This window comes from Acomys russatus, chromosome 8, assembly GCF_903995435.1.
Source record: "Acomys russatus chromosome 8, mAcoRus1.1, whole genome shotgun sequence".
Taxonomy (NCBI): domain Eukaryota; kingdom Metazoa; phylum Chordata; class Mammalia; order Rodentia; family Muridae; genus Acomys; species Acomys russatus.
This window is the reverse complement of record NC_067144.1, coordinates 1,211,867-1,232,783: the sequence shown is the minus strand read 5'-3', so window position 1 is coordinate 1,232,783 and position 20,917 is coordinate 1,211,867. Positions and strand designations below refer to the sequence as shown.

The 20,917-nt window shown below is 41.3% G+C and overlaps 1 protein-coding gene and 1 pseudogene across 1 annotated transcript in view; one reads left to right on the top strand and one right to left on the bottom strand.

The window, feature by feature from the left end:
* Spidr (scaffold protein involved in DNA repair) overlaps positions 1–20,917 on the top strand; it is a 333,822-nt gene that overhangs the window by 287,948 nt on the left and 24,957 nt on the right. Inside the window, exons 12-14 of the mRNA XM_051150592.1 lie at positions 10,730–10,817; positions 11,432–11,575; positions 11,665–11,724. Coding sequence (XP_051006549.1) covers positions 10,730–10,817; positions 11,432–11,575; positions 11,665–11,724 — 292 coding nt within the window. The remainder of the gene's footprint in view (positions 1–10,729; positions 10,818–11,431; positions 11,576–11,664; positions 11,725–20,917) is intronic.
* On the bottom strand, positions 4,920–7,360 carry LOC127193053 (arginine--tRNA ligase, cytoplasmic-like; annotated as a pseudogene).

Here is a 20,917-nt window from a genome sequence, read left to right as displayed (position 1 = left end):
AAAACCTTTAAAAACAAAACAAAACAACAACAAAACCCAGCAGCTTGATCTCATTTACCAGAAAATTTACCAATTTAAACTGAACAACCCTTATTTTTCTCTTTTTCAACAAGTGGCCAAACATCACCAGGGCCTTAATTCCATAATATGTTTTAACCCTCTACACACACATACACATACACACACACACACACACACACACACACACACACACACACACACACACTTAACCATATATACAGCCCCATACAATTGTGGACACAGAGAGTTTATTTTCTTTTAAAGATTTGATTTGATGTGATGTGTCTGATTGTTTTCCCTGACTCTGTCTGTGTGTGTGTGTGTGTGTGAGTGTGTGTGTGTGTGTGTGTGTGTGTGTGTGGTCACTGTGCTTTCCTCGTGCCTTCAGAGGCCAGAAGAGGATAGAGCTAGAGAAGGTTGTGAGTTTCCATGTGGATGTGGGAACCCATCCATTATCCTCTGCAAGAGCAGCAAGTGCTCTTAGCAGCTGGACAATCTCTTTATCTGCCCCCCAAAGGTATATTTTTTAAATTTAGCTAATATTGATCAGTATTTACCATATTAGAAATTAATAGTATATAATTCATTTCAAGTTGTTTCTATTGTTCCTTGTTTTTATTTTTGTTGCTTGGGGTTTTTGTTGTTTGTTTTAGGGGGATGTTTTGTTTTGTTTCAGTCAGGGTCTTATCTGGTAGCCCTAGCTGATCTCAAAACTCAAAATCCATACTGACAAGATGGATCAGTGAGTAAAGGAGCTTGCCACCAAGCTGCCGACCTGAATTCAGACCCAGGAACACGCGTGGAAAAAGATAGAACAACCTCCAGAGGTTGTACGCCTCTGTGCACACTCTCCCACCCCCACCACCCCCCACAAGAAAATAAACAAACGTGGTTTGTTTTGTTTGGTTTGGTTTGGTTTGGTTTTTCGAGACAGGGTCTCTCTGTGTAGCCTTGGCTGTCCTGGACTCACTTTGTAGACCAGGCTGGCCTCGAACTCACAGTGATCCACCTGCCTCTGCCTCCTGAGTGCTGGGATTAAAGGTGTGTTTTAAAGAGAAGAGTGTCTGTCTTGCCTCGGGAGTCCTGAGCACTGTGCTTACAAGAATGCATGACTATGCCTGGCTCACAAGTCATGTTTTTATGAAGAAAGGAACTTTCATGTTTTTGCTGCTCTCTTTTTAAATTATTTTATTGCATTTCATTTATTGTGTGTATTTATTCACACTAAAGCCATAGATCTCTAGTGTAGTCAGAGAACAGTTTTTGAGAGTTGGTTCTCCTCACCCACAATATGAGGCACAGAAATCAAATCCAGGTCATCAGTCTCAGGGTTAATTAAGTGTTTTTACCCACTGAGCCATCTTAGTAGCCCTGTTGATCTCTGTATTGTCTGGTTTAATAGAAAACGATGATCTATCATTGTAAAGTCTCTGAAAGACTCCACTTATATATAAAAGAATGAAAAGCAACAAAAAGATCTTAGTAGAAATCACTCCAGCATTCTTAGCCACATGCTCCATTTCCTAGACAAGCTCACTGGGCGTGCACAGTAATAGTCCCAGGGAAGTTAGCAACTGAAAAACAGATTCCTAAGGAGAGTTTATGCTCAAATACACACTAGGCTTGGAATAACCTGAGCTCTGTGAGGATGAGCCAGGTCAGTAGATCAGGCTGTTTCCCGACTTGTTATTTTTCTGTCCTCTGTCGCTGATGGGGTTTAAATCTTCAAGAGCAAATTCTACTCTATCGACACCCAAAAGAAAGGCTTAGGTTGCTCTGTGAGAATTTCAAGTAGTTAGTATCAGGTTTTAGGGAGGATCTGACAGACATGGAGGAAAAGTGTTTATTAGTCAACAAAACAGCCAGGTCTATAGAGAGTAGACTGCATTCCCTGTGAGAGTAGGAGGGGAAGTGCTGTGCCTGGAGGAAATTGGCCCAAGGTCAGCTGACATCACCTAACTAGATTTAGAGTCATGTTGGGATTTTGTTTGTTTTGTTTTTTTCTGGCTGAGGAGGCTTTTTTTTTTTTAAGTTAACTTATTGATTTATTTTACATCCTAATTATAGCTTCCCCTTCCTTCTCTCCTCTCAGTTCTTCCCTCTCACCTCACCTTCCCCCATCCCCCTCTCTTTCTCCTCAGAGAAGGGGGGGCCTCCCCACGCATATCAACCCACCTGAGCATATCAAGTTGCAGTAGTCTACCTGCCCCCTCTACCACTGAGGCCTGACAAGGCAGCCAGTTAGGGAAAAGGGGTCCAAAGGCAGAGAGCAGAGTCAGAGACAACCCCTGCTCTAGTTGTTAGGGGTCCCGTATGAAGAGCAAGCCATACATCTGTTACATATGTGCAGGGGACCTAGGTCTCTCCGATGCATGCTCTTCTGTTGGTGTTCAGTCTCTCTGGGCCCCTATGGGCCCAGGTTAGTTGATTTTATAGGTTTACTTGTGGTGTCCTTAACCTCACTGGCTCCTTCAATCCTTCCTTCTCACTCTTCCATGAAATTCCCCAAGCACAGCCTAATATTTGGCTGTCAGGCTCTGTATCTGTTTCCATTAGCTGCAGGATGAAGCCTCAAATGATAGTTACGCTGGGTTCTTGTCTACGAGCACAAGAGAATATCACTAATAGTGATGGAGTGGGCTCTCTTGTGGCATGGGTCTCAAGTTGGGCCAGTCATTGGTTGGCCATTCTCTCAATTTCTGTTCCATATTTATCACTGCACATCTTATAGGCAGGACAAATTGTGGGTCAAAGATTTTGTGGGTGGGTTGGTGTACCCACCACTCCATTGGAAGTCTTGCCTTGTTATAGGAGGTAGCCTTTTCAAGTTTCATAGCCCTACCCCCCTCTTTCTTGAAGTCTTAGCTAGGATCACTCTCATAGGTTCCTGAGAGTTTCCTTTGTCCTAGGTTTCTAGTTCCTCCCAGAGATTCCTCCTCCCAAATCCCAGTTCTCTCTCGCTCTGTCCTCCCCACACTTGATCCCTTCCTTCCCCCATCCAGTTTCCTACCTCCATCCATCTCCCCATGTCTATTTTATTTCCTCTTCTCAGTGAGATTCCAGCATCCTCCCCAAGGTCCTCCTCTCCATTAATAAGACCAACGGCAGCCTACAGACTAGGAAAAGATCTTCAACTCTACATCCAACAGAGAGCTGATATCCAAAAAATATAAAGACCCAAGAAAAGTAGACACCAACAAGTCACATAACCCATTTTTTAAAATGGGGTACAGAGCTAAACAGAGAATTCTTGACAGAGAAATCTCTAATGACTGAGAAGCACTTAAAGAAATTTCAATGTTCTTAGTGATCAGGAAATGCAACTCAAAATGACTCTGAGATTCCATCTTAGACCTGCCAGAATTGCTAAGATCAAGAACTCAAGTGACTGCACATGCTGGCAAGGATGTGGAGCAAGGGGAATATATTGCTTGTGGAAGTGCAACTGATAGCACCAATGTGGATCAATTTGATGGGTTCTTCAGAAAATTGGGATAGTTCTACTTCAGGACCCAGATATACCACTCCTTGGCATATACCCCAAAGACACTCCACCATGCACAGAGGACACTTTCCCTCAATTATGTTCACAGCATCTTTTTTCTAATAAGCCAAAAACAAGAAACAGCCTAATATCCCTCAACTGAAGAATGGATAAAGAAACTGTGGTGTACATTTACACAATAGAATACTACTTTGGCTGATAAAAACAATGGCATCATAAAATTTGTAGGCAAATGGATGGAACTAGAAAAGATCATCCTGAGTGAGATAACCCAGACCCAGGAATACACATGAGGTATGTACTCACTTATAAGTGGATATTAGCCATATGGTACAGGATAAACATACTACAATCCAGACCAGACCCAAAGGATGCTAAGTAAAGGCTGAGGAGACTATTCTTCAGTGTCCAGAGAGCAATGCCTGGATAAGGAACAATGGGCTTCCTTAGCACTTAAGGCAAAAGTAGCTTCTTGGTCTGTCAGCAACCTTCTCTATTTGGAGCCTTGCTATCTAGAAAGGCCAGTCTCCCAGAAGTGCAAAACCTTGGCTCTAGTGAGAGTTATGCGAGTGTTGAGTCTGGAAGCAAGAGCACTTAAAGGGATCTAACACATAGCAGACCTCAGACAGGGAAACTGAACCCAGGATAACAGAGCAGGCAAGCCATTACGTGTCTTTAGGAGACTGTGCTAAGAAGGGAGACTTGCATTCACCCTCCAGTGTACTACGGTGGTAGAGATCGTGGCTGCCCTGTTTGGGCAGTTCCTTTTCTGAGTGGCATTCATCATCTATTAGTCACTATAATTACAGTGTGGAGTTCTGAGGCCAAAGATGCTGCCTCTTTCTGTATTTTTAAATAATCTGACTGGGTATAAGTCCAGTACTGGGGAGGCGGAGGCAGGAGATAGACATGAATTTGAGATTAGTTAGCCTGGGCTACATCTCAAGACCCTGCATCCAATAAAAAAATCATGATAATACTCTGTAAAAGTTGATTAGCATTGTTTCAGTGAAGCAGAAGCCCATTTTATCTCTCATCTCTTTGTGGTTTCTAGTAATTCCTCTATGATTTGATCCTGCCACACTCTGCTCTCTCTCCCAGGCTGCACTGCCTCTTTGCTCTTCTCTTCTGCAAAATAATTAATATTGCTGTTAGCCATTTAAAGGTTTGTGGTGAGTCTGTTTCATTTAGTGTTCCAATTTAGTGGAGCAAGGTGTTTTGAAATAGACTTTCTCTTTGAGACCTATTGTAATGTCTCCCTTTTATATCTTTTTTTTTTTAATTGTGAAATTCCTTTACTACTTTTGTGTCCCACGTGATTGTTTAAAAGCAAACAGTACTAATTGCCACTTTGGTAAAATTACGTCCTTTGGGCGGGTTTTATTCCCGTATATCAAACCCCTTGGCCACAACAGGTGGTCAAAACTACCTTGGTCTCCAGGGCAGCTTTCGCAGCGTCTCCTTCATCAGTATTGGTCAGACAAGACATAGACCTGATTCTAGTGAAAGCAGACAGCAAGTAAGCAGCCGTGTTTCCTGTCATCCTGCACCTTGTCAGGCAGAAGATGTATCATGGGGCGAGTGTGGGAAAGGCCAACATATTTGATGTAGCCATGCGCGACAGATGTCTGAGCCACTTTCAACTCCTCTTCAGTTAAGACCTCTTCCTCTCTTTCTCCTTTAGCTTGTCCGTGGAGTGTTTTTAGCCCTTCTTCCAGCAGGTCCACAGGTGCACAGTTTCACCTGACAGTGTTGTAAACGTTTTGTCTTCGCCTAGCACCACAACCAAATCCAACATGGGCACTCGATTTACTTTTGATCATAACCAGCCAGTCGTCTGAGCAGCAGCAAATATGGCCTAGAAATGTGTCGCTGTCCATTGTCCACCACATAAATAATCTTACCTGCTTTTTTCTTCAAATATTCTCTGTCTGATAGCAGCCAGGTCAGAAGTACAGCCCCCATCTGATTTCACTATGGCTAATGGTATGGAACACCTAGGTATGAACACAGTTTTTCTGCGCCATCCTACTTGTACAAATCCTTCATCCTCAATATTTTAACAGCATCATTCATCCTGTCTTGATAGAAGAACTCTCTCTCCTCCGTCTATTAAAGTGATACCCAATACATCATAGATTTTACTAAACTCTTCACAGGAGACATCACAGATGAGCTTCCAGGCTTTTATGATATCTGTGTTTTTATTCTGCAGCAAAAACACACACTGATAGGCTTGCTCTTAAATTCCTCCTCAGCATCAGACCTCTTCTTAGACTCCTTATAAAGGCCTGAACATCCCCAATAAGAATCTGGAAATTTGTCTTGCAGGTGAGCAATGAGTATGTCAAACTGGGTCCGCCAACCTCCTGCATGGTTTAACCTGAGGTGTCATGTCCTGCAAGTTCAAAGAGGCAATACAAACTTTCTCCTATGATAGTTGACCGGAGTGGCCAACATGTGTCTCTTTAGCTACGTCGGGAGAGGAAAAGTCAACTATAACCTTTATATTCTCTCCAAGAGCAGGGAATTGAGCCATTTACTGGGAGATCGGTCAACTGTTCTGACACAGAATCCTTTCAGAAGTGCACGTAATGAAACCAGAACCGGCAATTTCAGTTTGTCAATATATTCGTTGTTTGGCAGATGTTTAGTAATGTTTTCAGCAATTTCTGTAGGATTAACTTTCTGATCCTTCGTTTTGAGCATCTGAGAAATACTCATGGCATTATTACATTGACAGTCTCCAAATTTGGCCTGCTGACTAGGTGTTAGGAGCAGAGGAGAGCTGTCCAGGTCTGGTACGCAGCCTTGATGGCACAGCCAAACACTCCCTGCAGGCGGCCATTGGGTGTTCGTCATAGTTTTAGTTGGTCTTCTCCCTTCTGCCTGAAGAATCCTCTGAGAAGTGTCCAGCCTATACTTCAATTTTAAATTTTCTTCTCATAGTTGTTCCAAACTTGGAGAAACTTCTAAGTAACCACAGTTCTTCAGCTGGTCGGGTCTCCGTAGTAAGAGATTTAATCTCCTTTCTGCTTTTCCTACTGCAGCAGCCACGCAGAACACTGAGCCACCTCAGCGACTTACCCTTTTATTTCTTTTATTAATTTTGGTTTTCTCTTTCTTTGGGTTCATTTGGCTAACAGTTTGCCAATCTTGTTAATTTTTTTCAAGAGCCAGTTCTTTATTGATTCTCTATATTCATGTTTGTTTGTTATTGCTCTCCTTTCTTTGTTTGTTTCCATTTCACTCATTTCTGTGCAAAGATAGTTCATGTAAAAGCTCTGGCTCTTACAGAGGATCAAAGTTAGTTTGCAGCTCCCACATCAGGTAGTTCACAACAGCTGTTAAGTCCAGCCTCAGGGGCCTGACATGCTCCTTAATAGTGTATTCACAGCACAACTTATGTTCTACATATTAATCACTAAATAGCCACTTAATCACCCTTTTAAAGATTAGCATTTAAATAAGAACCTATTGTGAAAACCCCTAGTAAACTTCCTTCAGCAAGGCTCAACACCCTAAAGATCCATAATCTCCTCAAACCCAGTCACAAAGTGTCCAAATCCCTGAGTGCATGAGTGATATTTCTCCTTCAAACCACTACATTCCCCCCACCAGACATTTATTTCCTCCCAACCTCTTTGTATTTCTGCAACAAAATTTGGTGGTTATTGATAATAGTCTGGTCCTGAATACTAGTTCTGATTGTTTTTATTAATTCTTTGAAAAGTTATCACATTATATTTTTTCAGTTTTTTCTTTATTGAAATATCATTACATCATTTCTCTCATTTTCTTCCCTCCTCCTAACCCTTCACCCCCTTACTCCATTTCAAATACATAACCACTTTTCTCTTTTCTTTGTCATTGTCACACACACACAAACAAACATACACACACACACACACTGCATAAATATAAAACCACAACTTGTTCATTGTGCTTAGAGTTACTTGCATGTGTCTAATTCCATTTGGTATTGGATAACCAATCAAGGGACTCATCACTAGGAAAAGCTGTTTCTTTCCCCTCAGCATTCCTTAGTGTCTGTAGTTGTTTGTTTAGAGGTGGGGTGCCATGAGATTTCCTTTTTTGGTATTAATCTTTGTCATTTTCCTGTCCCCTATACTCTGCAGCTGAGAGCTCTCATAGCCAAACCACCAAGATGCCACACACAACCCTCACTGGCCACAGAAGCCTGTTTTCATGGATTGAACTCGTTGCAGAACTCTAACATTTTCTATTTACTCTCTAGGAAGAACTGTTCCGTTTTACTGGTGCTCTGGGCAAGTGCTGTGCCACTGAGCTGCACACTCTCCCTTTATTGTCATACCAAAGGAGTGTCTCTTTGCATTGGTCTCCTCTACTGCTTGTATTCTGTTCTCTTCACAAAGAACTCTGGGATTAAAATCTGTATTAAGTGGAGAGTGATCATACTTCTGGATGCTACCTCTCCAGAGACCATAGCACATAGTATTCCAGGCCAGCCTTGGGCTATAATGAGAGACTATTGCTTTACTTAAACTAGAAACACTTGACAGCAAAAATAGCACAAAAATGTATGGCTCTAATCATAACACTATTAAGTACAGCAACGTAAGATGGATAACCTGGTAGGTACCTGCTCTAAAACTAGGAATTTTTATAGGTGCCTTTTTAAAAAAATAAGGTCATATAGTTCAACCTAGTGTCAAATCTGTTTGAATATCTGACCATGCTGCCTCCGCTCCCTGAGTACAGCATTGCAGGTGTGTGCTGCCACGGCCTGTGTAGTGCTGGGCGTGGAACAAGGGGCTTTGTGCCTGTTAGGTATGCATTCCAGCACCTGAGGGATGTTCTTGGCTTTCTTGCTCATTTCTTTTATTCCTTGCAATAACACCAACAGACATCACCGTTTACAGAAAGGAAACACGCAGTCCAGGGGTAACGTTTCACAGGGTTTGTAAAGGTGGAATTGGGGCTGGATCTTAGAAACACAAATATAAGGCCACAACATATAAATGGACTCATAGATTATTTGGAGACTACTTGGCTGTATATTATGCTAGATAACTTTTCTTACCCTACAAGTAACACACAGTCCCTGACTTACAGGGGTTCAATTTAATAATTTCTTGATATTATGATGGGACAAAAGTGATGTGCATGCAACAAATACTTTGTGGGAAAGAGGGTTCTGAGACAGGGTTTCATTATGTACTTGAGGTTGGATTGAAATTGGCAGACATCCTCTAGCCTAAGCTTTCCACATGCTTAGGATTACAGGTATGAGTAACACACCTGGCTTCAACTTCAAATCTTTGTTTTTCTGAAGACTGCAGCTCCCACCCACACTCTGCAGCTGCAGGGGAAGCAGCTCGCCCTGCTCATGAGCACTGTTGCCAAGCTTGGGAAGTTAGGCAGATTAGGGTTTTTTGAGATTTCTCTTTTTATGTGTATGTGTGAGTACCTGTATATGTTTATGCACACTACAAGTATAGTAGAGTATGGTCTGTTCCTATGAAGAGACACCATTACCATAACAACTCGTAAAAGAAAACGTTTAATTGGAGCTTGCATACAGTTACAGAAGCTAGTCCATTGTCATCATATTGCGGAGTGCAGGCTAGGAGAGCACAGCAGCACACAGGCTGACATGGTGTTGAAGAACCCCGAAGCCCACCCCCAGTGACTCACTTCTTCCAGCAAGGCCACACCTACTGAACAAGGCCACACCCCCAGCTCCTCCTAAGTCATGCCACTCCCCAATGACTAGCTTTCACACATATGAGCATATGGGGCCATTCTTATTCAAATCACCACAAATCCCTGGGAGCTGGAGGTACAAGTGGTCATGAGCCTTCCAATGTTGGCACTGAGAACCTAATTACTGAACCAGCCCCTGCATGAATTTTTGACACACGGTATTTTCAATTTACAATGAGTTTATCAGAACATAACTCCATTGTATGTAAGTTGAAAGGGATCTGTATATCTGTTTTTGAAAAACAGGGCTAGCTAGGCTCTTAGTTAATAAAATGTTTTCCAGCATGCACAAAGCCTTTGGTTTCGTCCCCAGGACTGCCTAAATGGGAGACAGTGCTGCATGCCTGTAACAGAGCATTTGGGAAGTGGCAGTAGGAAGAAGTTGAAGGCCATTTCAGCTGCCTATGGAGTTTGAGGCCAGCCTAAGCAACGTAAGATACTATCTCAAAACACAAAACTGTGAGCCATTGAGTAATGGCTGTGCTAGGATTAAAATATACGTACCACCAGCCTAAAGTTTTGTTCAAAATTCAGAAAGCAATGGCCATCTAGTGACTCAGTGGATAAAAATGCTTCCACTGTGGCACATGCACCCACATATACATCATACACATGCACAATAGTAGTAATAATTATATATATATATATACACATATATATATATATACACACACACATATATATATATATATATATACACACACACAAGGTGTACATGGTTATATGATTTAACTGTAAATGTTTTATAAATTTATTTATATATATCCATTTCTAGAAAATAATATATATACATACATATGAAACAATCCAAATTGAAATATAAATATTGCCTCTAAACCGTTCTTAGATAATCACCCAGAACATTTCATAACATCTAGTCACTGGTATGTAGATAATGACATTTTAATTTGTTGCTTGCTTTTCATTTAGCAAGATAACTATGACTTTATCCTTAAGGTTTGTGGTTTTACTATTTTGGCTTTTTTATATATTTATTTTTATTTTATGTGCATTGGTGTATTGTCTGCATGTATTGTGTGTGAGGCTATCAATCCTCTGGAACTGGAGTCACATCAGCTGTGAGCTGCCATGTGGGTACTGGACATTGAGCCCAAGTCCTCTGAAAGAGCAGCAGTCTTCTTAGCTACTGAGCCATCTCTCTAGCCCTGTTTTTACCATTATTTTTGTGTTTGGTTTTTGTTGTTGTTGTTGTTGCTGCTGCTATTGGTAGGTTTCCAGAATATTCTTGATCTCCCCACCTAAGGGTTCGTGTACTGGAGTTGAGAGGTGCATGCCTGCTCCTCAGGTGCTTTCTGCATATCCATTTCAGTGATGGCATGCTGTGTGCAGGTCCATCACAATGTACAGAACTGTCTTCCTTAAGTGCACTGTCTGGTTCTTTATTGACAACTGTTTGTTGATGAATACTTCCAACAGTGTCCTTTTTTGTTTCAGGACACCAGGGCTCTTCAGTTTAATTGACACTATGTGGCCCCCAGTGATACCTCTGACCAAGCCTTCCTATGGCCAGCCCAGTGAAGAGGTAAGCCCAACCTTAGAAAACTCTCTAGGGTACAGACAACTGCCCTTTTCAGGAGCAGAGTTCTACAGCCCATGCCATTCCTTGGGCAGAAGAATTGTGCAACTAGTTCCTTTGTCTGGAGTGATATGTGAATGTCTTCTAGGATTTACTGCAGCTCCTTTCCTGGGCCAGCGTTCTAATGGTTTCTTCTACTGGCCCTTGGGCTCGATCATCAGGGAGGCTGCTTTGGGTGCGCTCTCTCTCTCTCTCCTTCTCTCTCTCTCTCTCTTTCCTTCCCTCCCTCAGTACACCCCTCCTCCTCTGTGTGTGTGTGTGTGTGTGTGTGTGTGTGTGTGTGTGTCTTCATTCCAGTCTCAGGACTTGAAGCTAGGACCTCCTTCATGCTAGGTAAGTGCTTTAGCACTGAGTTACATAAGTCTCACTGAGTGAGGAAGGCTGGATATGCACTCCTCCTGTAGCCCAGGCAGGCCTTCCTTGAATTTGTAATCCTTGTGTTTCTGCCTCCCAAGCTAAGATCGCATAATCATGTGTACACTAAAGAATTTACGTTAATAGTATTTTCTGAATCTTTTAGCAAGATAGTCTTATTCTGTGATTTCCTTTATGCAAAACAGACAAAGACTCATCTGCCTCCTCCTATCTTCTGTTATGTCTTCTCTGCACATCCAAATCTGGGACAAATCGATGCAATTGAAAGAGACCCTATGTCTAAGCTTTACCAGCCTCCAGTTATCCACTGCTTACGGGAAATCCTCCAGGTAGGGCTGTATCTCTGACAAGTCCTTGAAATCCTTTTATTGATTCTGTGTGCCTTGTGTGATACTTTAGTCTTTGTATGCCTTTCCAGACTGATGAGCACGGTACGCGCTGCAGCTTCTATGCCAGAGTCATTTATCAAAGACCACAGGTAACATCTCTGCTTCTATGTCAATCTTTTTCTATCCTATGGGAAATCTCTTAGCAATTAACAGTATGCCATAACAGAAAAGTGTCTCTAAAATCTAAGTTGGCCCATAATTTACCTTCCTAGTTTGGAGCCATCCTTCTCTGTGTAAACTACATGGAGCTCTTTTGGATTTTGTTGTTGCTGTTGTTTTTAATTTTGGTTTATTTTAGCGTTTTCTATTGGGGATCTATTACAGATGTTTGTGTGTCTGTTTGTTTTGTATTCCTCTATAAATTTATAGAAGTACTAAATGAATATATTCTTTAACTTCTAATTGAGTTATTGGTGGCTTGCAACATATAGAAATAAAATTCAAATTGTGTCCTCATAAACATGGTATATTAGCTTCCTCCTCAACTATAATAGAGGGCAGACTGGTTTGATCTACAAAGAGAGTTCTTGGATAGCCAAGCCTACACAGAGGAACCCTGTCTTGAAAACCACACCACACCACACCAAAACAAAACAAAACAAAGAGTATCTTTTATATTAAAAAAACATATATTCAATAGCTAAATTTTGTTTAAAATAAATCCTTTCTTACTCATAATTGCTGAAACTTGGGACCAAATAAGATCTTTTGGCTATTGCTGTTACTATGACAGAACACCTGAGGAGAGGGTGCTCCAGAAGGAAGGAAGGGCTTACTGGCTTGCAGTTCTAGAGCACAGTCACTCAAGGAAGGGAAGGCGTTGTGGCTGGTGCTCAGGGCAGCTGGTCTCACTGCATCAGCAGACAGAGAGAGGAGAACGAGACACTCACTTGCTCATGTTTCCTCGGTGTCTGTAGGGAGGTCCTGCGGGTCACTGCATGAAAGTGATGAAAGCACTAGGGTGCTGGAGATGCCAGAACCATGGCATTCCCACTGAGGTGAGCTGGGTCAGCCACGCGAGAGGCTTTGTGTGATGTGGGTGCAGAGCTGGAGGGGCACGATCAATTAAGCCTTTTTGATCCCAGAAGTTTTGCTTTGGTCTGATCTTTTCTTGTCATGCCCCCAGCCCTGACTCTTGGAATGTTTCACCGCATGTCAGAAGTGTGCAACTTCTTATTCCCGTTTTTCTGAGAAAGCTCCATATTGCTTTCCAGAGTGGTTTTACAAGCTCGTACTCCCACCAGCAGTGAGGGATTGTTCCCCTCTGTCCACATCCTCGCGATTATTAGATGTCATTTTGCTACAATTATCTTTCCACTTTTCCATTTAGTTAGGTCACCTAGTTATTGACCTACCATATCAAAATAGATTAATGAATTATTTTTATTTACTATTTATTTTAAACTTTTTACTTGGCTTGGTAAATCAATATGTTTATTGAGATTGGGGTTATTTATAGAAGTATATGAGGAGGGTTCTGAGTGACTGTCCCACAGTCACTGTTTATTGCATATATAACACTGGGGAGTGGCTTGGTGAATTGTCATGCTTAGTGAGCGTCCTTCCACTCTCCAGAAAGGAGTCTGGGTATACAACCCTCGGTCTCTTCTATGGCTCTTATATCCTTTCTGCCTTCTCTTCAGTAATAGTCTTACCCTTGAGGGAGCAATATAAATATCTGGATTTTTTTTTCATTTATGGCTGAACATTACATCATTATATTACACCAGCAGCCTCTGTTTTCAGTATTGCCTCTGAGAGGGAGAAAGGAAAAAAGAGAGGCAGGGCAGGAAGGAAGGAAGGAAGATGGAAGGAAGGTAGGTAGGTTTCCTCCATGTTGAAGGCTGACAGTTAGCAGCACTATGAGTTTTGGTCAGCTGGGAGCCTTCTGCTGTCCTGGTCCATGTCTGATGAGCAAATTGGCCTCGTGAGCCTGTGTTCCACTCAGCGGGCTTAGGAATTAAAGGCTGAGCCAACACAGACATTTTAGGATGCTACATGACCCTGTTGCAGCTGTGCTACATCAGAGTTGCACCCCATCATGAATGACAGTCCAGGGAAGCTGCACTGTGCAGTCCCCTATATTTTTTTACTCAATAGGTTTTATATAATCTGTTACTCCTGTTGCTGTTTTTCCAGAGTTAAGCTCTCTCTCTGGTCCTTTCAACATGTTCACATGTGTGGTGTTTTAAATGGGAGTGTCTTCCAAAGGCTCCTGAGTTTGAACACTTGGTCTCCAGTTGCTTGTACTGTTTGGGAGCTTGTGGAAACCTTAGGAAATACAGTTTTTCTGGGAGAAATATGTCACTTGGGGTGGGCTATGAGATCCTTCTCTCCCTCCCTTTCTCCTCCTTTTTCTCCCTCCTTCCTTTTGGCAGCTGAAATGTAGTCTCTTTGCTTCCTGATTGCCAGACCAGCCCCACACTCCTGTTACCATGCCTTCCCAGTCAGTATGCGCTGTGTCCCCCGTCAGTACGCACTGTGTCCCCCGTCAGTACGCGCTGTGTCCCCCATCAGTACGCGCCGTGTCCCCGTCAGTACGCGCCGTGTCCCCCATCAGTATGCGCCGTGTCCCCCGTCAGTATGCGCCATGTTCCCCGTCAGTATGCACTGTGTCCCCCATCAGTATGCGCTGTGTCCCCTTTGGAACTGTTTACTAAAATAAACTCTTTCTCTTCCAAGTTGCTCTTGTTTGTGGGATTTTATAACATAACAGAAAAGTCACTGATCCATCCTTCTTTGAATCCTTCCTTCCTGACACAGTAAGATGCTTGTAGCTGACCTTTGGTGGTTTTCATTGTTTTTGCCTTTCAGTGTGTGTACATGTGCACACCCGCACATGCGCTTGTACATGTACATGTGGAAGCCAGAGGGAGCTTATGAGATTCAGTTCTTCTACCGGATGGGTCCTGGGGACCAAACTCAGATTGTCAGGCTTGGCAGCTCCTTTATCCACTGAACAGTCTTCCCAACCTGCTCTTTGGGCTTTAGACTTTAGAATCAGCCCTTCAAAGAGTATTGGTGAAATTTAAAGGTAAAAAATGGTATTTAGAAGCCAATCTGGCTTTAGGTAGTCTTGCTTCTGCTGGAATGAGCCGTCTCTGTGAGTATCCCAGTGCTCACCGGCTCTGTCTCTCTAACGTCATGTTGCACACCAACACCTCCTACCATAGACCATCACTGAAAAGTTTGCTCTAGAATTCCCTTGTGTGACTCCCTCTCCAGCTGAATGCAGTGGCTTGGAGATGGGAGCAGGAAGGTCAGGAGTTCAAGATGATCCTCGGTGCCATAGGGAATTTGAGGCCAATCTGGGCTACATGAAATACTGTGTCAATAAATAAACAAAACCTTCCCTTACCAACAGAGAAAGCTGGCTCTATTTATGTTTTCCTCAGTAATATTCATTTTATATAATCAACCCCCTAATGAGATAGGACCCCTTCTTTTTTTAAGAAAAATATCAAAAGCTTGTAATATGTAATATTTTATATCACCATGTAAATTATAAAACATTTTTAAAAATAAAATTATTATTTATGATCAGACTTTTTAATTATTACATCAAGAACAATGGTGGTTGGATTCTACTGAAAAAACACTTGCAAAGTTTGATAATGCCCTACTAATTTTATAAGCTCTATAGCATCGACTCTGTCCTTTGTATATAATTAGGAAGCTGGATTTGTCATCATAGTTAATCTGACATAGTTTACATGTCTCATGTAAAATGACTGAAATAACATATGCTCTTAGAGGAAATCACGTTTGTGATACTGTTTTTTGTTTGTTTGTTTGTTTGTTTTTATTTTTTATTAATTTATTCTTGTTACATCTCGATAGTTATCCCATCCCTTGTATCCTCCCATTCTTCCCTCCCTCCCTTTTTCCCCTTATTCCCCTCCACTATGACTGTGACTGAGGGGGATTTCCTCTGCCTGTATATGCTCATATGGTATCAAGTCTCTTCTTGGTACCCTGCTATCCTTCCTCTGAGTCCCACCAGGTCTCCCCGTCCAGGGGACGTGGTCAGATATGAGGCACCAGAGTACGTGAGAAAGTCATATCCCACTCTCCACTCAACTGTGAAGAATGTTCTGCCCATTGGCTAGATCTGGGTAGGGGTTTAAAGTTTACCGCCTGTATTGTCCTTGGATGGTGCCTTAGTTTGAGTGGGACCCCTGGGCCCAAATCTGCCTATCATAATGTTCTGCTTGTAGGTTTCTAGGATTCTCTGGATCCTTCTACTTTGCTATTCTCCCATGCTTCTCTCATCTAGAGTCCCAATAGGATGTCCTCCCCTCTGTCCCAGTTTCCTGGTAAGTGAAGGCTTTCGTGGGACATGCCCCTTAGGCTAGTATGCAGATATAAGTGAGTATATACCATTTGATTCTTTCTGCTTCTGGGTTAACTCATTCATTATGATCATTTATAGCTCAATCCATTTATCCACAAATTTCGGGAATTCCTTGTTTTTAATAGCTGAGTAGCATTCCATGGTGTAAATGTACCACAGTTTCTTTATCCATTCTTCTACTGAGGGACACTTAGGCTGTTTCCATGATCTGGCTATTATGAATAAGGCTGCTATGAACATGGTTGAGCAAATTTTCTTGTTGTGTGCTGGAGCCTCTTCTGGTTATATTCCAAGGAGTGGAATAGCTGGGTCTTGAGGAAGCCCTATTCCCATTTTTCTGAGATAGCACCAGATAGATTTCCAAAGTGGCTGTACTAGTTTGCATTCCCATCAGCAATGAAGGAGTGTTCCTCTCTCCCCACATCCTTGCCAGCATGTGGTATCGCTTGAATTTTTTATCTTAGCCATTCTGATGGGTGTAAGATGGAATCTCAGAGTTGTTTTGATTTGCATTTCCCTGATGACTAAGGACGTTGAGCATTTCTTTAAGTGTTTCTCAGCCATTTGATATTCCTCTGTTGAGAAGTCTCTGTTTAGTTCTGAACTCCATTCCTCAATTGGGTTACTTGGTTTGGTGGTGTTTAATTTCTTGAGTTCTTTATATAATTTGGATATTAGACCTTCATCAGATGTAGGGTTGATGAAGATCTTTTCCCAGTCTGTAGGCTGTTGCTTTGTTCTCTTGACAGTGTCTCCTGCCTTACAGAAGCTTCTCAGCCTCATGAGGTCCCATTTATTAATTGTTCACATTAAGGCCTGGGCTGTTGGTGTTCTGTTCAGGAAGTTGTCTCCTGTGCCAATATGTTCCAGACTCTTCCCCACTTTTTCTTCTAAGTGACTTAGTGTCTCTGGTTTTATGTTTAGGTCTTTAATCCACTTGGATTTGAGTTTTGTGCAAGGTGACAAATATGGGTCCAGTTGCATTTTTTTACACATAGACATCCAGTTAGACCAGCACCATTTGTTGAAGATGCTATTGTTTTTCCGTTGACTAGATTTGGCTTCTTTGTCAAAAATCAAGTGACCATATGTGTGTGGATTCATATCTGGGTCTTCAATTCGATCACTGATCAACCAGCCTGTTGCTGTGCCAGTACCATGCTGTTTTAATTACTATTGCTTTATAGTACAGTTTGAGATCAGGTATGGAGATTCCTCCAGAGCACCTTTTATTGTACAAGATTGTTTTAGCTAATCTGGGTTTTTTGTTTTTCCATATGAAGTTCAGAATTGAACTTTCAATGTCTTTAAAAAATTGTGTAGGTATTTTGATAGGGATTGCATTGAATCTGTAGATTGCTTTTGGTAGGATGGCCATTTATACTATGTTAATTCTCCCGATCCATGAGCAAGGAAGATCATGCCATCTTCTCAGGTCATCTTTAATCTCTTTCTTCAGAGTTTTGAAATTTTTTTCAAACAAGTCCTTCACTTGCTTAGTTAGAGTAACTCCTAGATATTTTATATTGCTTGTGGCTAATGTGAAGGGTGTGGTTTTCCTAATTTCTTCCTCTGCAAGCTTGTCATTTGTGTATAGGAAGGCTACAGACTTTTTTGAGTTAATTTTGTATCCAGCCAATTTGCTGAAGGTGTTTATCAATCAGCTGTAGGAGTTCTCTGGTGGAATTTTGAGGGTCACTTATGTACACTATCATATCATCTGCAAATAGGGATAATTTGACTTCCTCCTTTCCCATTTGGATACCCTTGATCTCCTTTTGTTGTCTTATTGCTCTGGCTAGAACTTTGAGTACTATATTGAAGAGATATGGAGAGAGTGGGCAGCCTTGCCTTGTTCCTGATTTTAGAGAAATTTCCTTGAGTATCTCACCATTTACTTTGATTTTGGCTATTGGCTTCCTTTATTATGTTGAGGAAAGTGCCTCGTATCCCCGATCTCTCTAAAACTTTAAACATGAATGGGTGTTGGATTTTATCAAATGCTTTCCCTGCATCTAAAGAGATGATCATGTGGTTTTTTATTTTCAGTTTGTTTATATGGTGGATTACATTGATGGATTTCTGTATATTAAACCATCCCTGCATGCCTGGAATGAAGCCTACTTGGTCATGATGAATAATATATTTGATGTGTTCTTGTATTCGTTTTGCAAGTATTTTATTTAGTATTTTTGCATCGATGTTCATAAGAGAAATTGGTCTGAAATTCTCTTTCTTTGTTAAGTCTTTGTGAGGTTTAGGTAACAATGAGACTATGGCCTCATAGAATGAATTTGGTAATGTTCCATCTATTTCTATCTTTTGGAGTAGCTTGAATAGTATCGGTATTAGCTTGCCCTTGAAGGTCTGGTAGAATTCTGCACTGAAACCATCTGGCCCTGGGCTTTTTTTTTTTTTTTTTTTTTTTTGGTTGGGAGACCATCGATGATTGCTTCTATTTCTGTAGGGGAAATGGGACTATTTAGCTTGTTTATCTGTTCTTCACTCAACTTTGGCAAGTGAAATTGATCAAGAAAATCGTCCATTTCCCTTAGATTTTCAAATTTTGTGGCATATATGCCTTCAAATTAGGATCTTATGATTCTTTGTATTTCTTCAGTGTCTGTTGTTATGTCTCCCTTTTCATTTCTGATTTTGTTGATTTCAATACTGTCTCTCTGCCTTTTAGTTAGTTTGGCTAACGGTCTGTCTATCTTGTTGATTTTCTCAAAGAACCAGCTCTTGGTTTTGTTGATTCTTTGGACTGTTTTCTTAGTTTCTAATTTGTTAATTTCAGCCCTGAGTTTGATTATTTCCAGACATCTACTCCTTTTGGGTGTTTCTGCTTCTTTTTTTTTCTAGGGCTTCCAGTTGTGTCGTTAAGATGCTTATGTGCAATGTTTTCAGTTTCTTTTTAAAGGCACTTAGTGCTATGAATTTTCCTCTTAGCACTGCTTTCAGTGTATCCCACAAATTTGGGTATGTTGTTCCTTTACTTTCATTGAATTTCAGAAACTCCTTGACTTCTTTCTTTATTTCTTCCCTGACCCAGGTGTCATTTAGCAGAGAGTTGTTTAGTTTCCATGTACGTGTAGGCTTTTTGTTATTTCTGTTGTTGTTGAATTGCAGCCTAAGAGCATGGTGATCTGATAGGATACAAGGTATTATTTCAATCCTCTTGTATCTGTTGAGGCTTGCTTTGTGACCTACGATGTGATCAATTTTGGAGAAGGTTCCATGGGGTGCAGAGAAGAAGGTATATTCTTTCTTGTTTGGGTGAAAGGTTCTATAGATATCTGTTAGATCCATTTGACCCATGGCATTGGTTAATGATGTTATTTCTCGGCTTAGTTTCTGTTTCAATGACTTATCCTTCCGTGAGAGTGGGGTGTTGAAGTCTCCCACTATTATTGTGTGGGGATTGATGTGTGGTTTAAGTTTTTTAGCAGATCTTTTACAAATGTGGGTGCCCTTGTATTAGGAGAATAGATGTTCAGAATTGTGATGTCATCTTGGTTGACTTTACCTTTGATGAGTATGACATGTCCTTCTGCATCCCTTTTGATTAATTTTGGTTGAAAGACTATTTTGTTCGATATTAAAATGGCTACACCTGCTTGCTTCTTGTGACCATTTGCTTGGAATTTTTTTTTCCAACCTTTTACCCTGAGGTAATGCCTTTCATTATGGGTGAGATGTGTTTCTTGAATGCAGAAGAATGTTGGATCTTATTTATGCACCCATTCAGTTAGTCTGTGTCTTTTTATTGGAGAATTGAGACCATTAATGTTGAGAGATATTAATGACCAGTGACTGTTAAGAGTCTTAATTTTGATGTTGGTTCCAGTTGAGCGTTTATGTAGTTGTGTTTTTGCCATGGTATAGTTATCTATTTCCTGAGTACTTTTGGTTGTAGCTTGACCCTTTGGGATGGAGTTTTCCTTCTAGTACCTTCTGCAAAGCTGGATTTGTGGATAGGTACTGTTTGAATTTGTTTTTGTCATGGAATATTTTGTTTTCTCCATCAATGGTATTGATAGCTTTGCTGGGTAAAGTAGTCTGGCCTGGCATCTGTGGTCTCTTAGGGTTTGCAGGATCTCTGTCCAGGCCCTTCTGGCTTTAATGGTCTCTGCTGAGAAGTCGGGTATAATTCTGATAGGTTTGCCATTAAATGTTATTTGGCCCTTTTCCCTTGCAGCTTTTAATATTTTTTCTTTGTTCTGTATGTTTTGGGGTTTGATTATTATGTGACGGGCAGTTTTTCTTTTCTGGTCAATTCTATTTGGTGTTCTGTAGGCCTCTTTTATGTTTATAGGCATCTCTTTCTTTAGATTGGGGAAATTTTCTTCTATGATTTTGTTGAGAATAGTTTCTGGGCCTTAGAGTCTGATATCTTCTCTTTCTTCAATGCCTATTATCCTCAGATTTTTTCTTTTCATGGGAGGACCCCCTCTTGACCTCAACCCACATCTCCTAAGCATACCATCCACTCCAGACACACTGACTGAACTCTAAGCCGGCTTAGGTCTTGGGCCTACCTTGTCCTCAACTTGCATTTGTATCTACTGACTGGGATAGGCAGAAAGCCAGTCTACTAGAACTTCCAAAAGTGTCGCAACTCCTGAAAATAACAAAAATTAAAATAAAATATTTTAAAAGTTACTATGAAAGGACAAAAAGGGACAAAACTACCACAATGAAACCTGCTGCATGTGCAGCAGAGTTGTTTCACCTGCTCTATACCAAGGTCATCAGCAAGGTCACATGGTCCGTCCCTAGCCCTAGGAACAGCAGGCATCCAGAGAGCAGCTAAGCACTGAAGAGAAAGCAGCACTCTGTGTACAGACACAGTCTGGGAAGGACGTGTAGCAAACTGCCAGTGAGGGCTGTGCTGTGCCCTGTGGACGCTAACAGGCACACAGAATGGG